The sequence below is a fragment of the Rhopalosiphum maidis genome, chromosome 3, assembly GCF_003676215.2.
Source record: "Rhopalosiphum maidis isolate BTI-1 chromosome 3, ASM367621v3, whole genome shotgun sequence".
NCBI lineage: Eukaryota > Metazoa > Arthropoda > Insecta > Hemiptera > Aphididae > Rhopalosiphum > Rhopalosiphum maidis.
The window spans coordinates 75,790,657-75,809,363 of record NC_040879.1 but is presented as its reverse complement, the minus strand read 5'-3'; the positions used below and the strand labels follow the sequence as shown (position 1 = coordinate 75,809,363).

General features: G+C 29.4%; 3 protein-coding genes across 3 annotated transcripts; all 3 read right to left on the bottom strand.

Moving 5' to 3' along the window:
- Positions 1 to 2,364: 2,364 nt before the first annotated feature.
- On the bottom strand, positions 2,365 to 8,644 carry LOC113558397. The gene is made up of 8 exons (XM_026963848.1): positions 8,611 to 8,644; positions 7,426 to 7,596; positions 6,618 to 6,820; positions 6,092 to 6,236; positions 4,825 to 5,024; positions 4,634 to 4,759; positions 2,733 to 2,798; positions 2,365 to 2,667 (listed from the first exon to the last, which is right to left on the bottom strand). The coding sequence occupies exons 1-8, from the start codon at positions 8,642 to 8,644 to the stop codon at positions 2,494 to 2,496; spliced, it is 1,119 nt and encodes a 372-aa protein (XP_026819649.1). The 3' UTR covers positions 2,365 to 2,493.
- A 1,397-nt stretch (positions 8,645 to 10,041) lies between these two features.
- Positions 10,042 to 12,334, bottom strand: LOC113556266. Its single transcript, XM_026961113.1, has 6 exons — positions 11,536 to 12,334; positions 11,156 to 11,466; positions 10,964 to 11,096; positions 10,721 to 10,900; positions 10,564 to 10,668; positions 10,042 to 10,507 (listed from the first exon to the last, which is right to left on the bottom strand). The coding sequence occupies exons 1-6, from the start codon at positions 12,188 to 12,190 to the stop codon at positions 10,188 to 10,190; spliced, it is 1,704 nt and encodes a 567-aa protein (XP_026816914.1). The 5' UTR covers positions 12,191 to 12,334; the 3' UTR covers positions 10,042 to 10,187.
- On the bottom strand, positions 12,205 to 14,590 carry LOC113556265. The gene is given in 5 exon segments (XM_026961112.1): positions 12,205 to 13,008; positions 13,011 to 13,138; positions 13,141 to 13,944; positions 14,143 to 14,330; positions 14,430 to 14,590. Coding segments are annotated over 5 exon segments (1,950 nt in total). The 3' UTR covers positions 12,205 to 12,339.
- Between the last annotated feature and the right edge of the window lie 4,117 nt (positions 14,591 to 18,707).

Genomic DNA, 18,707 nt, shown 5'->3' with positions numbered 1-18,707 from the left:
CTCGCGTCTTGCTATCATACACCCAATTGTAAATTGAATCCAAATTAAAATAATGTGTTATATTGATTTATAGAATAATATATAAACGCAATAATTGTATAATTGTATAATGTACTCAAAATCTCAAATAAAATTTGTTATTTTGTTGCACGAAGACATTTTTAAAGTATATTTTAGGAGTTATAAAATATATCACCGATCAAAAAGGTTGAAAATTTAATACGAAATTACGCAATCACCTACAAAGAATTTTTTGGCAATAACTTACAATTTATTTTATATTATATAACATAAATATGTGAGTATAAAAATATTAAGAGGATGTAGTATACGCATATATTGTCTCCGTCTTACACACGTCCGACATACCAAATCTTCAATTACCAGTTTCAATATTGTGCTGTTAGATTTGATATTAGAGTGAACTGACCTATTATAAAATTCAAAGTTAAGATTATTATCCAGGGTCCCTCGTAACATTTTATTGATATTGTTATTTTTAATTAAATTATGATCATTTTAAAATGTAAAGTTTCAAAAAGATCATAACATACTTAACGGTGTTAAGTGGTGAACGACAATTTGCTATGTCGCATCTGTGAAAGACGTAGACAACATAATGTTATGTAAGTTCGACGTCCTCTTAAGTAAATTTACTAAAACTAGTGAAAACCTACATTAAATATTGGTTAATGTATGTTAGGAATTGTATAAACATATGTAATACTTACATTTTCGTAAATATTTAATCATTATTATTATTTTCGAATAATTTTTTTATATGAGTAAGTCGAACCTATAGAACGTGTTTACCTTTTCGCGAGTGCGCATTTTATAACTCTTAATAGACGTCCGTGAAGTCGCCCTCCCACTTTAACCCAGGAACCTTTCAATATCCTGACGCGGCCTTGCGCAATGACCGTTTGAATTCAAACGACATTTGCGCGGAAAGCCACGCAATGACCTCTCTTTTTCAACCACTAGTCGACGGCAGAGGACACGGACGTGTGACGAACCGCGTCCGGAACTTCAGACCCGACACGACCGTGAACCGGCCCGAGGTTAATTAGTCTTACCCGCCGCACCGTACGCGAATTGTTAACTTACGCATCGCCGTACCGTGCCTCCTTCAACTTTGCAACTTTTCTTTCAAAACCAACGGTGTTTTTTTTACGAATTCTAAAACCGAGAACAATAAAACGGTGTTTTGTTTTCTACCATGATCAAAGTGTTTTCTTTTTTTTATTTCCTCCATCTCCTTTCCCCTATTCCCTTTTCACCGTTTACCAACATCGCCGATACCTCACCACCACATCGTTACACCAACAGGTACAGCGTCAATCCTATCTTAAAATTTTAATAATATTGAAACAAATGTGTTTAAAAATGTAAGATAAACATTTCCGACACAATTTTATAACGAATTTAATTATATTTTCATACATTCTATTAGATAAATAGATTAGTTAATGCGATTGACGATACATCGATACTTTTGAAAAAGAAAATAATTTTTTTAATGTTTTTATTAGGTTTTAATGTTTTAATATAATTGTAAAATTTGTTCCACATTAAAGTTTACAATGATAAATAAGATGTATTATTTTAGGCCACAATTATTACTTTTTATTGTTTTGAAATTGTATTAATAATAAGTACAATTTATCTTACTTTGAATTGAAGGCTACGTCGTCTGTCATCATACAATTATAAAAGATAAAATATTTATATCAATGTATGGTTTTTATACAATTTTTATACCTGATGTCTATAATTATACCAGATTTTTGAACAAGTCATCGAGAAAGTCACTTGGACCAACAATCATTACCTTTATTATGGCATATGCTTAAAAAAACAATTTCATTCGGGGTATCCAAAATATCCTTAAACGATTCAGTGAAAGTCAATAAGTTGCTAGATATACTGTAAACTTGGTTTAAAAAGAAATCTCGAAACGTATTGTTGAATATAATGTTCAAAGTGATTTGAAAAAATTAATTTCATATTTATAAATTTGATAAACACATTATAATAGCTACAATTAAAATACTAATACATTGGGCTATTATTATTTTTTTTTTTTTTTTGAAATCGGAGAATACTAAGATGTGGATGATATACCTCCAGCCCCCATCATACAATTTACAGTTGGTATCTGATAAAAGTATAATTTCTTGTAGTTTTTGAGGTAATTAATATATTGGTAGCAATCTCTGTTAAAATAATCGTACATTATCTTAAACTATATTGTATTATAAGAGAATCAATAAAAACAAACATTTAGTAAATTATTAAAAATTTATTTTTGAAATTTTCTATTATAATAAAATTGATTAAATTTAATAAACAAAATGTGAACAATCTTAAATAATATTATCATAGCATAAACCAAGACCATAAATGAAAATAAAAAATTATTTTAGTAAAACAATACAAAATGATTAAATATGAGGTGATGCATATCGTCCAAAAATTGTTTAGCTATATCTTCTAAGATCTGTTTGATAAAGCACATTCTTTTGTGATATTAGTATTCTTACCATTAAAACCATCTAGAATAGCGTTAAACGAAGGGTATGGTCCACACTTACAATCATTTTTAGGATCATCTAATTTTATAATATTAACTACAAATCCTGCTCCATTGTCATTGGCAAATTTACCCTAAAAAATTATTTATTTTAAATAGGTAAATAAATCAAATATTTTTATTCATTAAATAATATTACTTTTGCATTAAACGAGTCTAAAGTTTCGTAACACCAAGAACTTGAATCAGTTGAATTTAAACATATCTATAAAAACGTTTAGTTATACAAAATTAATACATTTAAAATGCAAAAAGTTTTCGGTTAAATCGTCTAGTTCTTTGTGTTTCATTTTTCAAACTGGTACTTCACGTCTGCACATGTCATATCAGAACACATATTCTTAATATACTATAGTGCCTACAACATTCTTTCTTATATTGTTTTATGTTTGAAACTGTTTTCTCGATCGTACAATTGCTAAATAGTAAATTTTTTATTCGGCAGGACCAATTTCAGCTAATAATGCTCAATATTAAAATCAATTAACAATATCAAACACAAAAGTCACGACATTATTCTGCTATTAATGATTGGGTTTTAAAATACTTAATTTTTTTAACGAGTTACGAATGTTTTTAGATTCTGAACGGAGTGATGGATATATTGATGTTACAATGATGTGTGATTTTTTTTTTTTTTTGTGACCATCATCATGTTTTTGAGTAGTAATACCCAGCTCCTTTATTTGCTCGTCCGATAATAACATGAAACTTGAAATATACCGAAATTAATTATAATGAAACCAATACAACTACGCTCTGCTACCAATTTATGTTGACCGCAGCCAATTTTATATTATTACAATATAACAATATTATATATATTCTATTTTATTCTATCATATCATATTATACACTTGATTATATTTCGTTTCGATACGTTTGAAATAATATTAAAAATGACTATGATCACGACACTGCTGTCCCGGTTGTAGGTAAACGGGCGATACGATCACTGGCGTTTTCATTATAATTTTTTTAATAATACAATAATACGATGAAACAGAAACACAGATAAATTGACCAAAACGGCGCAGATTATTATATGCATAATATATATCACATATGACATCGTTATAGCATACCCATCGGCCTTGGAGTTGTCGCGATAAAATGCTACTAGCATAATGCAATCAACAGGGACCTACTCGTTTTCCATAAGTCTTGCTTCAGATAAATGTAAAAGAAAATTCTAGCTTCTATATAGAAGAAATCTTATGAGCGTATGAAATTTATTTTTTTACGAAATCGCGTAAAAAAACGATACATACAATTTGAATATAGCTAATAATATAATAAATCATAGACTAACAAATCATTTCCGTTCAGAATCCTCTTTCGTATACAATGATACCATTCTTTGCATTCAAATTTAACATATCCATTAAAGTGAGCTGCTCTCCATTTCTACTATACAGCAGAGCGTACCCACTTTTCTACCCTTTTTAAATGTTAACTAATTATTTACTTGTGACTTGATTAAAAAATAGCATATTGTAATAAACGAACGAAAAAATACAGATATTCATACTTTTAAGCAAAATTTATAATAGGTCTAAATAATTCGTTCTAATATTATTAGCTAGCACAACTTGGAACTAAGCGTAAAATGTTATAATTTTAATGTTTTATACGTAAGTAATATAAAAAAAATGCGATTACGACTTCATACCAAAATTGTTAGATTAATACATTAATTCCAATAAAAATAATACTTTAAAAATGGGTATCGTATCTACAGGCTAAGTGTGAAAATGAACAACGAAACTGTTGTATGATCTTTTAATTCGTTATTTATTTTAGTATTTTAATCACGATGATAACCCGTAATGTTATTTGATAGGTTAAGTATTATAAATTTATAGTAGTTAACGGTTTGTTGCGCATAACGTAATGTATGTCCTTAGCAAGTTTCTAATATTAACATTCTTTACTATTATTATCATGCAACGTTCCTAGTGTATCGTGTGTTATCACATTAATAACTGTAATTATTAACTAATCATAAGTCATTTATTAATTGATGTTGAATCTGTATACCTTGTTAACAGTCGATGCACACATTCCATCAAGTGTGTCATCGTTGCTCAATGGGCCCAATCTATATCTATAATATGTTTTATTTTTTGGAACAGATAGGTCCACTAAAATATCTCTTAAATTACTCTAGAAAAATACAATTATTTAGAAGATCCAACTCAGCAAACTTTGTTAATTATAATGTTCAATACCAATGTGTAGTTTGTAACTGGCATCGTTAAATTCGTTGAACCATTGCTTGATGAATTCGTTGAACCTGTATTATTTTTTGAAGTAAGTACTCCTATTGGTGCTGTTCCAAGAAGTCTGAATTGATCAGTGCATTCATTAAAGGTCACTACAGAAATCATGTAGAAATCTACTGACGGATCTATTATTGTAAAATTCAACCCTATTTAAAATTTTTAAATAAGTATTATATTGTTATTAACGATAAGTCATACAACTAATATCTGTGAAAAAAATAACATTATATAAGCCCGTACTTTTTTTTTTATTTTTTAAAAGATTGATATTTTAATAAAATGGTTATGAAAAATTATATTAATAATATACTTTTCTTTACGTACTATTTTTTCGTGTAAATCAAAAATCACTTAAAAATGCAGTTGCGTTAGCAAAAAAATCAACTTTAGCTTTATTTATGTTTTTAGCTATTTTTTTTTTATAATTTATTCTAGTGCTTATTTATTTGAAAATATTGATACTTATCGACCCATAAAATTACGAATTAAGTTGAGATAATATTACTTAATACCTTGCTTAACCAAAAATCTTCTATTACCTATTGGGAATGATTTACCACATCCTTCTGTAAAATTTTAAAGGCACTCTAGATTCAGAAGCAGGTTAAAAATGAAATTGCAAGTGTCCCTAAAAGTCTTATGTTGCTTACTTTGCTTTTGGAGAAAATGAAAAACTATGATAATATGGTTCTTTTTTTTTGTATTTTATCAGGTTTTCATTATACGTTTTAAAAAGATATGACTTAGCTATATAATTATACCTATGGTAAATCGTTTTTATTTCATATTATATTTAAATTTTAACTAAATTGACTGATAACCGAATTAGAAGAACTATATAACACCACTATAGGTGTACATATATTGATGATTATAACATAATGTTTTCAGAAATATATGATCAACCAACATCAATATATTAGCCGTGAACATTATACAAACAAAGTCGATTTTGTTATTACAACTGCAATCTTAAGAAATTTGACATCACTATAAAAGAAAATCCCTTGAAAAATAACTGATGTTATTTATCATTCTATTGTAACAATAGAATTCTATTATTATTAATTCTATCGATTAGTTAGATTAAGTCAATACGAGTATAATAAAAAATACAACCCGTTTTTGAAAATATCAATACTTCTTAGATTATTGTTAATACATAAACATTAAACATAGGTACACGGAAAAAGATAATACATAATATACTCACAAGTTAATTTTGGTTTGGTATACTGATCTACTATAAATTTTCCTACTAATAAAAGGCCAATAGACATATTAGGAAAATTCGATCTCATTGTATCAAGATAAACTTTGAAATTTTCCGAGTATTTGGGAAAATCTACGGAGTTTGCCTTTAAAAACAAAATAGGTATTATTAAAATATTTTTAAATATCTATATGAACTATTAAACATTTTAATAATTTGGAAAAGTGAAGTGGTCCGAATCATTTTATATTATAAATATAAATAATGAAAAATAAAGTATACAAAATTAACTTTTTAAATTTATAAATTAACTCATTTATTTAACTAAATATGTCCAATAAATCCAAATTAAAATCAATAAATATAAATAAAAATTTTAAGTTGTTAGTTACAGTGAAAACACTGTATTAACTATAAATATCGAAAGTATTTAAAATAAATGAGTTATATTCTTTTCATTATTTTGACCTCGATGATAGAATAAATATAATATAATTCTGTTTTATGATAATAAATTTGTGCTTACATCAAGTTCTAAATTATTAATAAGTAGACCTTTTATCCCCGGATGCTTGTCCAAAAAAGGTTTTAAGCCTTTCATTTCATTCGTTGAGTTTGTTGCATTATTACTTATTTCAGTAGCAAGTACTTGAGCCCAGTCTTCTTCAGTTTCATGTCCGTACAATATAAATACATTCTTAGAACTTTTCAATAATAAGTCTAATTCATCTATATATATATTATAAATTATATAATTACATTTACATGTTATATTAAAACGTTTAGTATAAATTATTTTTATTCTATTATTATATTCTATATTCTAGAGTAAGGGTCACCAACTGGCGAACCGTGAATACTTTTTTTACGTATCATTATCCTCGTTGTAGATTTATTAAAGATTATTTGAGTAATGGAAATTATTCTGTATTTCACTAGTCATTAACTGTTTGGGACCGCGACCATTTTGGTTATTTTCAAAACGGACATCCATAGAAATTAGTTTGTGAGCACTGCTCTAGAGTCTAATTCAGTGACTATACATCAAGTTGTTTATATCTGGTTAACCATTAACTACGTGCTTATGGTACTATACAAAAGGGATTACTGCAAATTTTGAATTAAATTAATTTTTTAGATATTTTGTATTTACAACTCGAGTGTATTTAAAATTTTAATAAATATAGTTTTAAATATAGAATTTTAATTATTATTTATATATATTTTAAATATTATATTAATATATTATAATAATATTCAGTATGATTTTTATTTATTAATATTAAATAATTGATTAATATATAGATATTAATTATTCATTTTAGTAATAATACCTAATAAATTATCTTCTCCGCTAGGTCCATTGACTTGGTTATTTGAATCTATATTAAATCCATCAAAAATTATAGCCGTGCACTCATTTGGTATTTCCGGAATACTGACATTCTCTGAACCACAATCTACATGGACAGCACCAACATAACTACATGATGATATTCCAAGGCCTGAAAACCAATGAATAAATTCATATTTTCATTTCATTTATAACACGTTTTGAATTTTCTAAAAATAAATTAAACATTAGAAACTTTAGAAATCTAAAAAGTTATAACGATTATGTGAAAAACTTTACATTATTTTAATTTTGCGGTTAATAAAAATAAAAATTACATTTTTGTGTTAAAAGTATATTTTACGAGTTATAAAATATATCACCGATCAAAAAGATTGAAAATTTTATACGAAATTACGAAATCATCTATTCGCCTAATCTAATTTATGTTACATATTCCGGCATTTATTTGTTTTTAATTAAATAATATTAATTTTATTGATGTATATTATGTTTACATTAAAGATGTTTGCAATGTAAATATCGAAAAAAAATTTTGTTTGCTTATATTTAATCAATTAAAAACAATAGTGTTGTGGGTTTTGTAGGGAACCTACATTTTGAAAGCTAAGTGTATATGCATCGTCGAGCTCTGTTGTTGAATAATATAAAATTAGGATAATGGCAAGAGGGAATGATCAAACCTTCGGCATCGATTTTGATGACAGATTTAATCCCATAGTAGATTCATATTAGCTACCTATATGAGTAGGATAAAATGGTATGTTCTAGAGCCTCATCCCACCGCATCCTGCATCCCACCGCATCCCGCATCCCGCCGCCGCCGACGCAACCCCAACCCGCTGACGTATATATCACTGACGTATTTACAATAAAGAGACATTTATCTGTGTTCAAATAAATATCAATAAATTGAAAGACACTTTCGAAGTACAATAAGATACATTTCCTGCCATTAGTAGGTACATTATCCTGATTCAATTAAATATCAATATTCAAACATATTTCTTAGCGAAAACTATTATTATTGAAAAACGCCATAGCAATGTCCATTGAAAGGCACTTCCGTCGTATTAACGATAATATGTATTCAATTGAATATTCACACACTGACCATTTATATTGAACGATATTTATATGTATTCAATTAAAGAAAATACCCTACCATTAGGATTATTCGATATACTAATAGCTTCCATCTTATTCAATTAACTAAATGACACTATCGTTTCACACACAACCTGGACATTATTGTAACTTTTTCCTGCCTAATGGCAGTAATAATCACAAATAAATGTCTTCTACCGGTCGCCAGGATGTCGCGGATGCCGCTGACACTAGCGTTATCAATATTTCCTACTTTATATTGGTGATTAAAATTGTTAATAGCTGAGTATCCGTTCTAGTAGCAAGTCAAATCGTTTTCGTCTAGATTAGATAAAATCGAACATTTATTCGAAGAAAATCAGAAATCCGAACAAATTCAAGAAGTACAAGTAGAAGCGGTACAATTGACATGTATACAGATAGCTGAGCATATGACAAGAGGCGAAATATCATTTCAATCAATCGAACAAAGTATAGACGAAATTAAAAAAATAATACCAGCTATACTCAGTCGTCTTAATACTATTGAAACGTATTATAAAGACAAGCTGTAATGACTTCGGCCATCTTGGACATGCAATGTGTACTTGGCGTCAACAATAAATATATGATTAAAGAAATGTCTATAGTAGACACGGCAACATGGGCGACCCAACACTGGATTTTTAAACATTCAAAATCGATGGAGGATAACAAAAGTCGTAAAACCAACAAGTGGCTGGAGCGTAATTATCATCAACTATCTATAGAACACGGTGACATAGAGTATGAAGAACTCGGAAAAATATTGAATTCATTAAAGTTTACCTGCATTTACGTCAAAGGTGAACAGAAAAAACAAGTTCTCATAGAGTATATATCTCACGTCGCCCTCATCAACATTGAAAACTTGGGCTGCCCTCGTTTGGATCAAATATGTAATGACGAAACTTTACCTTGCTGTATTTTTCATATGGAGTATAATCCAAAACGATGTACATTTTACAAAGTATTTGCTATAAGAAAATGGTTTATAAATAATTCTTAAAAATGTATATACATTTTATTTAATAAACATATTAATATTTTAACATTGGTTTTTTTTATTTTACATAGGTACCCTTACATTTTCAATAATTGGTTATAGATTACATTAATATATACAAATTATTCAAGTGATATTTACAATAAAAATAAACAAACACATGGTATTTATAATATATAACAAAGTATATATACATGATATTTACAAATTAGAAATATACACGGTATTTAATTATTTGGACATGCATTCCCGTAAAAGCATTCTCATAAAATTTTTATCTGATTCATCCCACTCATGACCACTAGCATCTATCTCATGATCTGGCCAATCAACAATCTGCTCGTCATCATTCCTATAAAATTATAAATATAAGTAAAATAATTTTAAAAAAAATATAAAATAATTTAAAACTTACCCTAAACTATAGTGTTCGTGAGCCAAGGTATGGATTTTATCGTCCAATACCACTCTCTTATCGTCATAACTGTTGTAAGTTAGCTTTATCGTTTTTATCGTCATCAACTAGCGTTTGAATGAGCGAATAGATACATTCTTCTTGCATGCCTCCACTCCAGATTCATCAAACAAACACTTTCTGTGGTCTTCCAACGTCATGTGATTCTTAACCACATGACTCCTATCCCCTTGGCCTTGATCTTTTCTCTTCCTACTCTGTCATCATTATCTTTCCGCTCGTCCTCTTCTCCTGCATGTATATTATATGCATACGATTTTGCGCGTAGTGCGCAAAACTCTGTCATGGTATGTCCATCAGTCTCATCGGAAAAGTAACCTGGTATCTTTTTTCTATCTGCTACATAACACGGATGGTCACGAGGAAGATTTGCGGTGTCCATCCTATCCAACAAGTTGCGGTTAGCCGTCAAGTCTGCATAAAAGTCTGTGGTATTGATATGATATATCAAAGAATCTGGAAAAAGAATGATAAATTATGTATATACATGAGATTAGTTTTAGTATATTTACCAGTATCAGTATACATCAGCTTGATGTTATCACTATAATGCGCCTTCATCACATTATAGTGATAATCATACATCATCGTTTTCGATATATCAAGCACCGCTAAACCTATACAAAATATGTTAATAAATGGATGACAAAAAATATAGAGTATACATACCAATATAGATTGGTTTACAGAAATTTATGATTTTATTATCCATTGTTACAGCTGTTATATTTGTATGTTCATAATTAGTGCAGTATTTAAATGTCGATCGGTTCATTAATTTCTGTAAGCGCTGTTCGCTCGAAACAAGTTCCATCTTAATCCTTGATCTCACCGATTCCATCATTTTTCCTGTAAAAATAAAATGTTAGTAAAAATGATTATATATATACTATATAGTATAAAGTGACATACCAAATACACTATTGTTCATCAGTTTATAGAAATCAATCTCAAACTGGTTCATCGCCTTCTTCCTCATCCCAGAATTTAAATTAATATATTTGGCAAGCCATTTAGACTGTTTGAACTGCAATACCCTGTAAACCTAAAACAAAGTTATCGTTAATATATTATATATACTTTTTATATGATCAAAACATTTACCTTTTTCACTTTCAAACCATTTGCCATCGCCTGTTTCAAAATACGGTAGTGTACAATATAACGTTCTTTAGATTCTAGTGTCGCCATGAGTTTCTTTATTTTAGATCCACGTGGTATACCACTGTTCGGTAAGAATGGCAGATCATTATGATCGTCATGTAAACGCTGTGGATACTCTATGTCGACCTCATACATCCGTCCTATATCTGAAGTATCGTTTAAATTTTCTAATCCGTCAAGTGTAGGTTCTATCCATTCAAAGCCACCATATGGTATGTACTCGGACATTGCCCAGCCATACAAGTTATTACCTAAACAAAAATAAAGTTTAAAAGATAATCTTTTTTTGAAAAAAAAAATATATATATATATATAATTACAGTCTTGATAAATTATCCATGAATCTGGTTTACTCGTTTCGTATTCAGGTGTTTTCAGATTATTCGCCTTCCCATAACGCATGCTTGCTTGTGTAAGACCTCCACGTATACCTATAACAGAATAGTTAATTAATAAATGTAATATATATATTATTTTTAAAAACTTACCTTTTTCACACATCATCAACATATCATAATCAGATAAAAGTTCTAGTTTTATGGAGGTGAATTTCAAACACGCGTCAAAGCTTAGTCCAGGAACAGTGTAATAAAATGCCGCATCGAGGCTATATGTTGTCGGGCATATGTCTCGAAAGTTTTCAAAGACATCCGCTAGCAGTAATACGTCTATTTTCAAATATAGATCGCTATACTCGCCTAGAGCCTTACAATCAAAATGCCTCCAAACTTTCTCGGCGTGTCGGTATTCCATGTCTTTTATATTTTCCTCAGTTAGTGTGCTATAGAAAGACTCTTTTGTTGGTAGTGTAGCTTCATCCAATTTCCCCCAACCATCTGTGTACTCATATGGATACACCCCCTTCCGTGTTACAAAAGCCATATCATCACGGGCAAAATGTTTCGAAGTTTCCCTAAACTTATCAAATCCTGGTGTAATTAAATTTTTCGAGAGTGTAGATAAGCTTGAAGTCATGAATCTATAAGTGTCTATAAATCGAAGGGTAAATTTGTTTGAAATATATTTGCTGAATGAGATGAATTTCTCCTCGCTTTTAGAAATCACTGTTGTACTGCGCTCATCATATCCCAGCTCCACGGCAATGAAGTGAGCATCATCATTGCTTAAATTGTGAAGGAAACACGGTACGAAATTTGCAATGTCAGATTACATCTGTTGCAAATAGTTTGACGATACTGTCCAGACAAGTGACAGTGGTCTCGTACTTTTCCGTTTATAGATGTATAATCTTTTTTACATAAATTACACGTTGTACTGTTATCATACTCATCTTGTTGTTCCTCGCTCATAATTATTTTTTTATTAGACTTTAAAAGGTCTTCAATTTTTCTGGATAAATCTACAACTGTCTCAACAAAATGTTTTGCCACCTCCGTATGCGTCTCTGATCCTCGGTGAATAATTACTGATGTAGGTATGTCATGTTTTTCAAGCAGTTCGATAGGTACATTTTCCGTCGTTTTCACATATATACCGTAACTCATAGGTACATGCCTCTGTATTACTGTCGTGCTTTTTCCCTTTTTCTCATCCACCTTCACCAAGATAGCTTCAAAATCCGCGTAAATGACTACGGGATGTCGTTGTGTTTTACCCCAACCTTCAAACTCCAAAATACTCCCCTCTGCTGGCATAATTGGTAATATGGGTCTATGTGTTCCACATATTAGTTTATGCTGATTCAAAGCCTCCTGCCCGCTCAACTTGTATTCAAGACGCCTGTCGTCGAAACTCGTGAAACATTGTTTACAAAACACGACTCTCTCAGTGTGTGTGATGTTTTTTGACGTCTTAAAAGTCGTGAAAAATTTGATATATACACGTAGTGTGTGTTGTCACCGTCCGTCACCAACAACAAGTTGAAATGGTTTGTCTTCTCTTCATCGACTACCCGTAACGGGACACCTCGTATGTGGGATATTTCTTAGGTGGTTGAAACTTCTTTTCGAGCCCGTAAACATTGACAGATACGTTCGGATTATTTCTTTCAAAAATCTTTACTTGGCGGAGAGACGTTGGGAACGAAATACCCACGAAATTGTATTTGTTCTCGTGCTGCCTATAATTATCACCAACACGATGTACAGCCGCCCCCGTCACATGCCTCGCGAGAATCGCCCACTTAAAACATTCCTGGTCCGTGTTTTGAGGGTTGATGGTAGCTCGCATATTTTCGATAAACACCGGCAACTGAATATAAGACGAACCACCCATCGGTGTATATTTATATACCGCCAACAATAACCCATCTATAGTCTCTAATGTAAATCCACTTCCGCGTGATTTATATTCATCATCCTCCTTCATCAACTTCATGTATTCACTCTCAATAATCGTACTAATGTCACTATCTGAGAAAATTTCGACCGCCGATGTTTTGAACACCCTATTCTCCGATGAATTTGGTACGTTAGGGCGGTTGTACGTAGCCTCATGTTTCAAATTAAATTTTATCGGGTGGTCCCGTACGTGTGTTTTCAATAATTTGTTCAGCTCGGGCTCAAGCGATCGGAGAAACTCGGTATAAATTACTGAATAATTAACATTTTTGGCATAGTACCAAACTATTTTTCTGCTTGATGAGGACGAAATCCCGACGAAGCCTGGGGACTGAACTAAATTCATCCACGCCTTTTTCGCCCTAGCAGCTGACGTGGTGTTTGCGGTGGAAATTCGTTTGCCGCTTACGCCAGTAGTTGTATAAGAGTCTAAAAAATAAAATTAAAAAAAAACCCTAATAAATCTAAAGAAAAATTAATTTTCCTATAATAGTAGAAAAATTTTATGTTTCGTTTAAAATTAAATCTACCAAACCGGTGCAACCCATTAGCATATAAATAAAATTTATGATTTATACGACTCTTTGAAAATTATATCCCATCTATAATATTAAAAATAAAGCTAACCTGTATTATCGTCTTGAACTTTTCCAAATTCGTCCATAGCTGCCATGCAAATCTCGTCCTCGGATACTATGTTCGAGCCACCGGCCGGGATATCGGGAACGAAAATTTGAGGAGCAATCTGTATATCTCCCTGTGGAGTAACGCGAGGAATGAACTGTATGACACTCTGTCGGGTGGGTTGAACAACACTCGGTGCAGGCTGACGATTGAGCCGGAACGATTTCTTTGAAAAAATATTAGATATAAATTAATATTAGATATAAATAATATTGTATAAATAATTATACATACCCTGAGCATTTTTCAAATGTTTGGTGAGGTTGGTTTTGTAGGTGAATGTTGACTGACATATAGTGCATGGAAAATGGATACCTCTATGAATTTTTCCATGTCTGACCAAATTATCTTTACGTGTGAAAACCGAAGGACACTGTTGACATTTAAACATCTTTAAATTATGAAAACGAAATAAAAATAACAAAATGTTTAAACACTTGTAAAAATTTTAAAACACTGGAAATAAATTTCGCTTGTATTTTTGAGGTAGGTCGAGTATAAAAGATAGAATGTTTCCCATAAGTGAGAATATACGTCTTAGAAAATCAGATGATATATTTACATATCTCGAAGAAGTGATGACTTGTACTATGGTGTTAAATTTATCTGCAGGATCAAGTCCTACATTCAAAAATTTGCGCTCGGTGAAGTCGAGAATTTAAACAATAAAACTGATTTAAAACGACTTGCTGCTAGAACGGATACTCAGCTACTAACAATTTTGACGAATAATCCTAATGGTTGGGTATTTTCTTTAATTGAATACATATAAATATCGTTCAATATAAATGGTCAGTGTGTGAATATTCAATTGAATACATATTATCGTTAATACGACGGAAGTGCCTTTCAATGAACATTGCTATGGCGTTTTTCAATAATAATAGTTTTCGTTAAGAAATGTGTTTGAATATTGATATTTATTTGAATCAGGATAATGTACCTACTAATGGCAGGAAATGTATCTTATTGTACTTCGAAAGTGTCTTTCAATTTATTGATATTTATTTGAACACAGATAAATGTCTCTTATTGTAAATACGTCAGTGATATATACGTCAGCGGGTTGGGGTTGCGTCGGCGGCGGCGGGATGCGGGATGCGGTGGGATGCAGGATGCGGTGGGATGAGGCTCTAGAACATACCATTTTATCCTACTCATATAGGTAGCTAATATGAATCTACTATGGGATTAAATCTGTCATCAAAATCGATGCCGAAGGTTTGATCATTCCCTCTTGCCATTATCCTAATTTTATATTATTCAACAACAGAGCTCGACGATGCATATACACTTAGCTTTCAAAATGTAGGTTCCCTACAAAACCCACAACACTATTGTTTTTAATTGATTAAATATAAGCAAACAAAATTTTTTTTCGATATTTACATTGCAAACATCTTTAATGTAAATATAATATACATCAATAAAATTAATATTATTTAATTAAAAACAAATAAATGCCGGAATATGTAACATAAATTAGATTAGGCGAATAGATGATTTCGGGATTTCGTATTAAATTTTCAATCTTTTTGATCGGTGATATATTTTATAACTCGTAAAATATACTTTTAACACAAAAATGTAATTTTTATTTTTATTAACCGCGAAATTAAAATAATGTAAAGTTTTTCACATAATCGTTATAACTTTTTAGATTTCTAAAGTTTCTAATGTTTAATTTATTTTAAGAAAATTCAAAACGTGTTATAAATGAAATGAAAATATGAATTTATTCATTGGTTTTCAGGCCTTGGAATATCATCATGTAGTTATGTTGGTGATGTCCAAATAGATTGTGGTTGGGAGAATGTCAGTATTGCGGAAATACCAAAGGAGTGCACGGCTATAATTTTTGATGGATTTAATATAGATTCAAATAACCAAGTCAATGGACCTAGCGGAGAAGATAATTTATTAGGTATTATTACTAAAATAAATAATTAATATTTATATATTAATCCATTATTTAATATTAATAATTAAAATCATACTGCATATTATTATAATATATTAATATAATATTTAAAATTATATATATAATAATTAAAATTCTATATTTAAAACTTTATATATTAAAATTTTAAATACACTCGAGTTGTAAATACAAAATATCTAAAAAATTAATTTAATTCAAAATTTGCAGTAATCCCTTTTGTATAGTACCATAAGCACGTAGTTAATGGTTAACCAGATATAAACAACTTGATGTATAGTCACTGAATTAGACTCTAGAGCAGTGCTCACAAACTAATTTCTATGGATGTCCGTTTTGAAAATAACCAAAATGGTCGCGGTCCCAAACAGTTAATGACTAGTGAAATACAGAATAATTTCCATTACTCAAAATATCTTTAATAAATCTACTACGAGGATAATGATACGTAAAAAAAGTATTCGCGGTTCGACAGTTGGTGACCCTTACTCTAGAATATAGAATAAAAATAATTAAAACTAAACGTTTTAATATAACATGTAAATGTAATTATATAATTTATAATATATATATAGATGAATTAGACTTATTATTGAAAAGTTCTAAGAATGTATTTATATTGTACGGACATGAAACTGAAGAAGACTGGGCTAAAGTACTTGCTACTGAAATAAGTAATAATGCAACAAACTCAGTGGATGAAATGAACGGCTTAAAATCTTTTTTGAACAAGCATCCGGGGATAAAAGGTCTACTTATTAATAATTTAGAACTTGATGTAAGCACAAATTTATTATCATAAAACAGAATTATATTATATTTATTCTATCATCAAGGTCAAAATAATGAAAAGAATATAACTCATTTATTTTAAATACTTTCGATATTTATAGTTAATACAGTGTTTTCACTGTAACTAACAACTTAAAATTTTTATTTATATTTATTGATTTTAATTTGGATTTATTGGACATATTTAGTTAAATAAATGAGTTAATTTATAAATTTAAAAAGTTAATTTTGTATACTTTATTTTTCATTATTTATATTTATAATATAAAATGATTCGGACCACTTCACTTTTCCAAATTATTAAAATGTTTAATAGTTCATATAGATATTTAAAAATATTTTAATAATACCTTTCTTTTTTTTTAAAGGCAAACTCCGAAGATTTTCCCAAATACTCGGAAAATTTCAAAGTTTATCTTGATACGATGAGATCGAATTTTCCTGATATGTCTATTGGCCTTTATTTAAGAGGAAACTTTATAGTAAAACAGTATACCAACCCAAAATTAACTTGTGAGTATATTATGTATTATCTTTTTCTGTGTACCTCTGTTTAATGTTTATGTTTTAACAATAATCTGAGAAGTATTGATATTTTCAGAAACGAGTTGTATTTTTTGTTATACTCGTATATACTTATTCTTACTGATCGATAGAATATTGTTACAATAGAATAATAAATTATATTAGTTATTTTTCAAGGAATTTTCTTTTATAGTGATGTCAAATTTCTTAAGATTGCAGTTGTAATAACAAAATCGACTTTGTTTGTATAATGTTCACGGCTAATATATTGATGTTGGTTGATCATATATTTCTGAAAACATTATGTTATAATCATCAATATATGTACACCTATAGTGGTGTTATATAGTTCTTCTAATTCGGTTATCAGTCAATTTAGTTAAAATTTAAATATAATATGAAATAAAAACGATTTACCATAGATATAATTATATAGCTAAGTCATATCTTTTTAAAACGTATAATGAAAACCTGATAAAATACAAAAAAAAAGAACCATATTATCATAGTTTTTCATTTTCTCCAAAAGCAAAGTAAGCAACATAAGACTTTTAGGGACACTTGCAATTTCATTTTTAACCTGCTTCTGAATCTAGAGTGCCTTTAAAATTTTACAGAAGGATGTGGTAAATCATTCCAAATAGGTAATAGAAGATTTTTGGTTAAGCAAGGTATTAAGTAATATTATCTCAACTTAATTCGTAATTTTATGGGTCGATAAGTATCAATATTTTCAAATAAATAAGCACTAGAATAAATTATAAAAAAAAAAATAGCTAAAAACATAAATAAAGCTAAAGTTGATTTTTTTGCTAACGCAACTGCATTTTTAAGTGATTTTTGATTTACACGAAAAAATAGTATGTAAAGAAAAGTATATTATTAATATAATTTTTAATAACCATTTTATTAAAATATCAATCTTTTAAAAAATAAAAAAAAAAGTACGGGCTTATATAATGTTATTTTTTTCACAGATATTAGTTGTATGACTTATCGTTAATAACAATATAATACTTATTTAAAAATTTTAAATAGGGTTGAATTTTACAATAATAGATCCGTCAGTAGATCTCTACATGATTTCTGTAGTGACCTTTAATGAATGCACTGATCAATTCAGACTTCTTGGAACAGCACCAATAACGATGCCAAATACAAAATACACATTGGTATTGAACATTATAATTAACAAAGTTTGCTGAGTTGGATCTTCTAAATAATTGTATTTTTCTAGAGTAATTTAAGAGAT